This window comes from Thalassophryne amazonica, chromosome 23 (assembly GCF_902500255.1).
Source record: "Thalassophryne amazonica chromosome 23, fThaAma1.1, whole genome shotgun sequence".
NCBI lineage: Eukaryota > Metazoa > Chordata > Actinopteri > Batrachoidiformes > Batrachoididae > Thalassophryne > Thalassophryne amazonica.
This window is the reverse complement of record NC_047125.1, coordinates 35,730,645-35,739,145: the sequence shown is the minus strand read 5'-3', so window position 1 is coordinate 35,739,145 and position 8,501 is coordinate 35,730,645. Positions and strand designations below refer to the sequence as shown.

At 46.3% G+C, this 8,501-nt stretch overlaps 1 protein-coding gene across 1 annotated transcript; it reads right to left on the bottom strand.

The window, feature by feature from the left end:
• On the bottom strand, positions 1 to 8,290 carry LOC117504786. Its single transcript, XM_034164282.1, has 13 exons — positions 8,221 to 8,290; positions 7,987 to 8,113; positions 6,477 to 6,720; positions 6,003 to 6,159; positions 5,790 to 5,856; positions 4,382 to 4,444; positions 4,078 to 4,328; positions 3,792 to 3,930; positions 2,437 to 2,617; positions 2,268 to 2,332; positions 1,511 to 1,756; positions 1,258 to 1,423; positions 1 to 87 (listed from the first exon to the last, which is right to left on the bottom strand). Exons 1-13 carry the CDS (start codon positions 8,288 to 8,290, stop codon positions 1 to 3), a joined length of 1,863 nt encoding a protein of 620 aa, XP_034020173.1.
• Positions 8,291 to 8,501: the final 211 nt, after the last annotated feature.

Here is an 8,501-nt window from a genome sequence, read left to right as displayed (position 1 = left end):
CTAATGAGTCCAGGCCATGGTGATGATGCTTCCATTACCATCATTGGTCCTGGCAGATCTGGCGACTCTCACAAGTCTGGTGCATCTCTGAAAGTTAAAGACACACACAATATTTTTCACTCAGTCAGGACCGACGTGGATCCAGATTATTTGTGTCAACTGTACACATTTGACTTTGATGACAAGGTCACAGATGTTGTTAAAGTCAGTGAAGATGACAAATGGCACCATTGAGGCTTTAGGGTCCGATCTCACTGGGCTGTGAGAGTCTGCGAACAGTAATTGTGAGGGAAATTGGTTTATGTCACGCGACGTTAGCCAGGTGGCGCGCTTCCCTCACAGGGTATCACCAGTGTTGCACCTGGATTTTGAACTGTTCAAAGTTGGCGAGGTGACATGGCTCCACCCAGTTTACTCCCAGAGCCATCAATAATGTCACGTGACCCCCTGAATGTACTCACTGCGACTCCTAATTTGAGAGAACTGAGAGGGGCGGGGGGAGCAGACGCATGAGCTGCGGGAGAGCACACCAAAATAGTGGAGAAGATGGGGAAAGGAACAGCCACTTCTGGATGTGGCCAAGCTGGTACCAGCCTGGCTGTAGTTGCAGCAGACATCAGGACTCATGACTTATGCCAAATCAACGTGCAGATCCACCTGGGATCTGCTGTGGACACCCAAGTGAAAACACAAGGGACCAGCTGAGGGAATTTACAATGTTACTGTCAAATAAATTAAAGAGCTGTTGGACATCACTGCATCATGGAGAAAAGGCTGTTCCAGCGTTTGGACGAGCATTGTGCATGGATCTCAGAGCCGAGGACAAAAGGATCATAAGCGGTGGATACAGAAGAGAGGACATCATTCAGCAAGTCAGTGAGTGTGCTGTACTGCACTATTATTTATTTTATTTTGTCCTTCCTGGGGTCAGTTGGAGGAATTTCCACAGTATATTCATGTGGATAACAGCAGGATAATAGGAGCTCAACACTTTGTGTGCCAACGTGTCATCATTTCAGCTGCGAGTGGACACTTCAGCGAGACACCAACTGGCAAACTGTCACGCATTTGGTCACTAATTTGCATCTCCAGCTGCTCTTCAACAGTCGCACTCAGTGAGGTAGGACCCTTGGTTTGTGCCAAATATGCTTGAACAAAAGAACCAGGTACAGTTCTGATCCAGATACAGTCTAGAAGCCCGTTCTGGTTCTGTTTAAGCAGATCCATTGGGTTTGGGTCGATTAAACAGAGGTGTACCGGGTTGCAGGAGGTGGCGGTTTTCTTGATACAAAGGTGGAGTTTGCAGTGCAGGAAGACCTGGCGAGATTTCCCAGAGAACATGAACACCTTGAAGGAGAAGTGGGCGGAGTTTCCCAGTCCATTTGCTTCCACATTTATGGTCCCGTCAACATGGTTAGCACAACTGTTCAAGAAGAGAAAAACTGCACACGTTTGTATGTGAACCCGAACGGGAAGCATCAAGACCCTGAAGTACAAACACGCGGCTTACCCGTTCATGATCAGGTCGTGTCTGAGACTTGCACTGGGTTGCGGTTCTTTTGTTGCCCAGCAGGATTCTGCCACCAAAGCAACAATGTTGTTGTCTAGTCCGTCTGCCTTTAGCACCACCCAGATCCTCTGGTTCATATAGATCCTAGTGACTGAGTCAATGGCATGTGTGTGAGCAGCATCCACATAGGCCTTCATGGTCAGAGTGTATCGCCACTGTCCATCTTTGAGGTTTCGGGTCACGTAGCTGGAAAACACAGAGGATAAAACAGATTTAGGCTTCAAGTCTTTGAGAATCAATTACATTAATTTATTTTTAGCACCACCTGGTGATGTTTTAAGGTATGACAACACAGGATTTTCAAATTGCAGCATTGGAACCCCGACCTCAAAGAGGTCTCAAAGGAACGCTGCTGTCCAAGAACTAATCACAGCTCTCACAACTCCTGATACAGAGGAGCCAGTGTCTCACGTGTCCCTTGAAATTTGACATTCAGATCTGGAAAAGTCAAGTGGACCCACAAGCACAAAGACTCGCAGTTTGAGCCGGCTGATGTGCCCAACAGAACTTTGTGTTTGGTTATCACAGGACCGGTTCTGTTTGGCTTGGTCCAGAATGCCTGCTGCAGCACATGAGACAACATGTGGGAGCTGACGTCCATCACTGACACACACAGACAAAGTACTCCAGATTCAACCTGCAGATCGACACACCTGTCTTTGAACATGATGCTTAAAACAGTGCTTAGCGTTGGTGCATGATGATGTCAGTCGTGTTCCAGTTCATGATGGCGTTCCTGTAAATAATGTGGCTGCTGTTGGCCTGCAGAAGTTCACACACAGTTACAGAGCGTTTTCTCAGCTTATGAGCAACAGTAGAGATCAAAGGTCACAAGTGTGGTCGGGCTGATGAGACAAAAGACTCACCGTCACCACGGTCCCACAGGTGTTGGAGCTGTTGAAGCTGAAGGTCACCATGTGAGTGGTGTTGTCTACCTGACCTCTGCAGGTCTGATCCTGGAGGTGTAAGGTGGAGGAGCCGATGCCTTTGGCCTCCAGGAGACAGACGGGCAGCGTGACTGAAACAGAGTCGCCCATGCAGACGAATGTCCCTGAATGACAAAAACCGAGCTTCAGATCCTCAGTGACATTTATTCTGGAATCTTAGATGGGAATTTACAATCACTGTTAGTTTACAATGAGGCCAGATCCTGGTGGGGGTGGGGGGGTGAGGGGGAGTCACTCACTTCTACCTGTGGAGTGCAGGTTTGGACTGGAAATTGTGGTTGATTGGAGTTTTTGGAGCGGAGACTAGCTCAATGAGACTAGACTGCCCCCTACAGGAGCATGGGACACCTACTGCCCCATGTGGGTTCTGCATGCTGCACACACACACACACACACACACACACACACACACACACACACACACGCACACGCACAGGGAGGGGTCTACATGACATGATTCTGTATCCCCCTTCGGGTTGGGGGGGGGTTAGGACGTGCAGGTCAGGTCTAAGAACATGGTCCTGTGCCACATCCACCACACAATAAAACTGCTTTGGGTCCTGAGTGACAACCATCCAGGGAGACAACTGGTCCATGCTCACCTCTCCAAAGTAACCATCTATCTGCTGCAGTCAGATCACAGTGTCACTGATCCTCCTCATCTGAGTCTCACTAAGTAACCGCTCACTGGATGGAAAGTTATCCCAGCAGGACCCAAAGATCCTCCACAGAGACCTGGCACCAAAGACATCCAGTCCTCACCCTAGGACACTGATTAGAGTCCAAGACTCAGAACCAGACCAGTGAGACAGGAAGGACCAAAGGTCGGGTCTTTAGAGGGTGAAGTCTGCTGCAGTGCTGAGACATTGTGTCCACTGCACAGCAGCGTTCAGGCCCAAACCTGCAGAGCCTCATGGACATAACCACATCTTCCACTGGTGTCAAGGGTTCTTGGACGCTGCTCCGTCTTACTTGGGAGCGGTCAACAGCAGGGCCTATGGTTGCCGCTGTCATGGGTCAGCTTCAGCGTAAAGAGCCAGCTAGGTGCGCTGCCTTGTGGAGCCAGCAGGTGGAAGACTCAGGTCAGGATGATGATGAACCACACATTCTGAAAGGCAATTTGGACTCTCCTGATGGAGATGGAGGCAGGTCTGTCTAAGCTGGTGGAGGTGGCGGGTCTGTTGTTAGCCTGATGTCTGCACGATAATAATGTGTGACCCCGGGATCAGATGAAACTACCTGTGAGGATCAGAACAGAAGTGTTTGTATGTAATGGTGTCATACTTTGAGGGGATCGGTGTTTGGTGGCAAAAATGGCCCGACAGTAGCAGTGGGTTCCACCGTCTTCAACCGTCTCACCGCAGAACTCGTGAGCGCTGCAGATCCGGTCCGGACAGAAGATCTGAGGAGCAGCTGAAGACAGCAAAACATTTTTACCTCACGTTATTTACGACCTGCAGATGGCGTTGTTTTTCCATTCCGTCTTGGGTGATTTGTTGACATACTTAGTGACCTTTGCATAGTTTGCTAATCCAGATAAAAAAAAAAAAACAATCTTACAACAGTTGACATTTGACCTCCACCCCTCAGCAGGAAGGTGCCACGGAGTCGGCAGATGTTGGCGTACGCCTCCAGGAACTGACAGTGGCTGAGGCCGTCTGCCACCGGGTACCTGCACATCATGTTGGTGCAGGCGGTGATGAAGGGTGCAGGGTCGGTGTGGTGTCTGCACGCAGTGAAGGGCGCCTTCTTCAGGAAATTGCAGCTGTTGCACATATATACAGTGACGGATGATGAGAGAATGATGAGGTCTATTAGCATGAGGTGAATGTGTGAATGTGGCGTCAGTGGTGCTTACACTCACCGTTCAGTCGTTTTCATGCAGTCAATCGTTCTGTCTGCACGTTCGCAGTGCTGCATCTTACAGCTAGGGGGTGAGAAAGTTACAATCTATACACTAAATAAAAACTTTATTGTTCTAATAATCTCATTTCTATATATAAAAACAAACATGTCTTCACACATCAGCAGACATGGTTTGATGTGAATTAAGTGTAAACACTTTATGTTGCACTTTTTGCCTCAGTGCAGCATTAGGGGTCTTCAACTGGTTCAAAATGCTGCTGCCAGACTTTTGACTCAAGGCAGAAAGTTTTACCATATTACGCCCATTTTGGCATCTCTTCACTGGCTTCCAGTCCCAGTGAGATCAGATTTTATGGTTCTGTTATTGGCTTTTCAAATTGTTCGTGGACTTGCACCTCCCTGTCTGGCTGACCTGGTCAAGCCCTACATACTGGCTCGGGCCCTGCGCTTGCAGGGTGCAGGACTTTTGTGTGTTCCAAGAGTGAATAAAAAGTCTACCAGTCACAGAGCTTTCTCCTACCGTGCCCCAGCTCTGTGGAATGATCTCCCTGCACATATACAGCAGTCAGATAATTTGGAGACTTTGAAATCGAGACTGAAAACCCATTTTTCTTGTTTTATCATTAGTTTTATTGTGTTATTATGTGTTTTTATTCTTGTGCTCTTTTATGTTTTGTCTTTTTATTGTGTTTTTAATTTTTTTTATTTAATTTTTTCTCTCCGTCAACTCATGATCTCATCGTGAGTTGACGCTATAGAAATTAATAAATTTGAAATGTTGACTGAGTTCCAATTTTTTTCCCTCATTTAACCTCATCTGTCAGTTGGCTACTTCGTTGATTGTTTGCTTGTTTACTTTTAAGATTAGGCTTAAAACTTTCCTTTTTGCTAAAGCTTATAGTTAGGGCTGGATCAGGTGACCATGAACCATCCCTTAGTTATGCTGCTATAGACGTAGACTGCTGTTTCTTTCTCTTTTTGCTCTGTATGCACCACTCTGCATTTAATCATTAGTGATTGATCTCTGCTCCCCTCCACAGCATGTCTTTTTCCTGGTTCTCTCCCTCAGCCCCAACCAGTCCCAGCACAAGACTGCCCCTCCCTGAGCCTGGTTCTGCTGGAGGTTTCTTCCTGTTAAAAGGGAGTTTTTCCTTCCCACTGTAGCCAAGTGCTTGCTCACAGGGGGTCGTTTTGACCGTTGGGGTTTTACATAATTATTGTATGGCCTTGCCTTACAATATAAAGCGCCTTGGGGCGACTGTTTGTTGTGATATGGCGCTATATAAAAATAAAATTGATTGATTGATTGATTTCTTTATATAGAGAATGTTGTAAATTTGTTTTGTTTCAATGTGCAACATAAATAAAATTGTTATACTACAAAATTGTTGGAGATAAAGTTTTACCCGACATCACTGAGGTCACTCAGCCAACGACTGGACCCATTGCAGATGCCCCGCAGAGGTCCTGGTTCTGCTTCAGGAACAACAAAAAGACCAGTTCAGAAACATCAGTTTGAGATCTTCTGAAGTCCATTTAGCTGCGAGGAGCTGTGGACCTAAGTTCAGGCAGGAAGGGCTTTGGGTTCTGGTCCAGGAGAACCTGGTGCCATTCTGTACCTGTCAGGTGGATGTGAGCCGTGATGCCGTTGAAGACGACAGTTAGGGTGCCATTGGACAGCGAGGCCTCGGCCATCACTCCGCTTTCATTTTTGGACAGCGTCACGCCGTGAAACAGCCGAGGCGTGCTGCTGAGCGTCACCTCTGCTCCGCCCACCTGAAACGCACCACAGACCTGGATAGCCACCAGCAAAAGTCTTGACTGTGCTCTTCATGAATAAAGTCTCGACAGGAAGTGTCGGAAAACAAACAGGAAGTACTCAGAAAGGATGCCCGTGTTCTTTGACAGACTAATGCTGCAAACAGAGGAAACGGTTCCAGCCCCACTATTGAAAATCAATCAATCAATCAATAAATCAAATAGTTAAAGGCCAAGCTCATTTTAAACATGCCTAAATCTTTTGCACAACATTGCAAAAAAATTTTCCTGCTTTCGGGTCAAATGGTGAGAGGCAGAGCTACTTTGGGACTTACCAGAACTCTGCCGCCTTGTTCCAGGTGAATGAGAACATTTGGCTTGTCCAGTTTCAGGATCAGCCTTTCCAGAAAGACCACATCTTTACTGCACCGCTCCTGAAAGTTCCCCAGCAGGCTGAAGTCCAGCCTGGACAAGGGGACCAGCATCTCGTATGTACAGTGGTCACGGACAGACATCAGGTGTTCATGGACACTGATGACAGACGGACAAATCACAGTGCACAGAGAGTCCACCTGGCACCTGATGGAGGTCATGAACATCACAACATCATCAGCAAATAGACAATAAATAAACATCAAATCTGTGTCAAAGTTTTCCAGCCAGCAGGGGGCAGCAAATGACCAAGACTCATCATTTTATATTAATGAAATATGATTAAAATATTCTGATAAGGGCTGAAGGTTTGGGGAAAATGTAATTGTGGAGTGGGCGTGGCACAGGAGGATTGGGACCAGAACCACAGACAGTGTTAGCAGAAGTTAGCCTGTTTGATCCATGTCCGTCTGTAGTGAACATGCCACCCTGTCCTGATTTTTGAAAAGCACAAGAGGATTTTTGACATTCAAATGCGATTTTAACAGAAAGGTGAAGATGGAACAGCTAGCGTATGCAAAGTCCACTGTGACGCAAGTTTCGCAGGTTTGAGGCTAACTGGCATCATAAGTGTGAAATTGCACGTTTGATGACATATTCAAAAAGGCTAATCACAGATAGAATGAGACATATGCCAGCCATGTGCATCATCTGCAGTTACCTTGGCCACATATGTTAACAATCGGGAAAGTATTTTCTTTGTTACGGTCCAATAATCCTCAAAAATACTAATATATAAATAAACAAAAACAATCACACATCACAGTTTGTTTTTTTCCACAGCAAAGTTTTGTCAACATTCAAATCTAAACAGGAACAACATTCATTCATTTGCTGTCACAGGTCCGGGTCTGGTGTCGCCGACTGAAGAGTGCCCCCCTAAAAATCGGTCCGCCCTGCTTTCACTGCGCATGCATCATTTGGGACCACAGCAGCTCGTCTGAGTCTGACTCTTCTACACCCAAGGTGATCAAAGGGAATAACGTGATTATTAACCATCAGATGGCAAAGTAAAACCTTTTAAATCATTCTAAAGTCAGTTTTAAGCAGAAACAAGGTGATAATCTGTGAACTGGTAGTGACGCTCCAAAATGACGTAGGCGCAGCAGCAAAACGTCAGACTCAAACATGCTGCAGTGGCGCTCTGATCGCTTCCTCCGTCTTTTATTATGAAATAATGCTGAGTTTATGTTGAAATGATTGTTGTACAAAAGCTTCAGATATCTGTCGCTGAGATAGATGATGAAGCAGAAACGAAGTGATAATCGCTGGTGACGCATGTGTAGTGAAGGCAAGGCAGATCAGTTTTTAGGGGGGACCGTTCAGTTGACAACAACGGGTCGAGGTTCAGGAATGGGTCCAACACTGGTTTTGAACAACAAGATTTTCTTTCCAAAGATCCAACGAACATACTGTTTTCCTTGGCAGGGGTTCAGGGGCTTGGACCTCAGCAGCTGGAGAACAGCAGCTTTGGTGCAAATGATTTTCTTGCATGTGTCGGAGCAGATCCTCATTTTGGAGCCACGCCGGAAAAAAACACCTGAAACACAATGACAGAAACAAGTTTTTAGCTTTCAAGTTGGAAACAACAAATGACGTGTGAAAACCAAAGTGTTCAGTCAAGAAAAGCTTCAGTTTTGAACCAACCTGAGAACCTGCAGCCGCTGATGTCAAAGAAATGTGCTCGTGTGTCATCTAACTTTATTCTGTGAATCATTTTACCGTTGACCAAAAAGTGGACTTTCTAAAAAACAAACAAAATTGTTCAAACTCATCACTGCTCTGATCCACTGACACTATCCAAACACTTCATGAACCGATGCTTCATCAACATCTTGAGCACTCACCAGAAAACCACGACGGCGCCTCACCCTCGAAGTCAAACGAAGGATCGCTCATCTCTTAAAGTCGTACAGCTCCAAGAGCAA

What these genes read in the sequence shown, in the direction of transcription:
- LOC117504786 (XM_034164282.1), bottom strand. Translation starts at nt 8,290, where the DNA reads ATGATTCACAGAATAAAGTTAGATGACACACGAGCACATTTCTTTGAC. An exon ending in TGCATGAAAACGACTGAACG is followed by an intron (nt 4,329 to 4,381) that starts GTGAGTGTAAGC and finishes TCATGCTAATAG; the next exon opens with ACCTCATCATTCTCTCATCA. An exon ending in CCTGTGGGACCGTGGTGACG is followed by an intron (nt 2,333 to 2,436) that starts GTGAGTCTTTTG and finishes GAACTTCTGCAG; the next exon opens with GCCAACAGCAGCCACATTAT.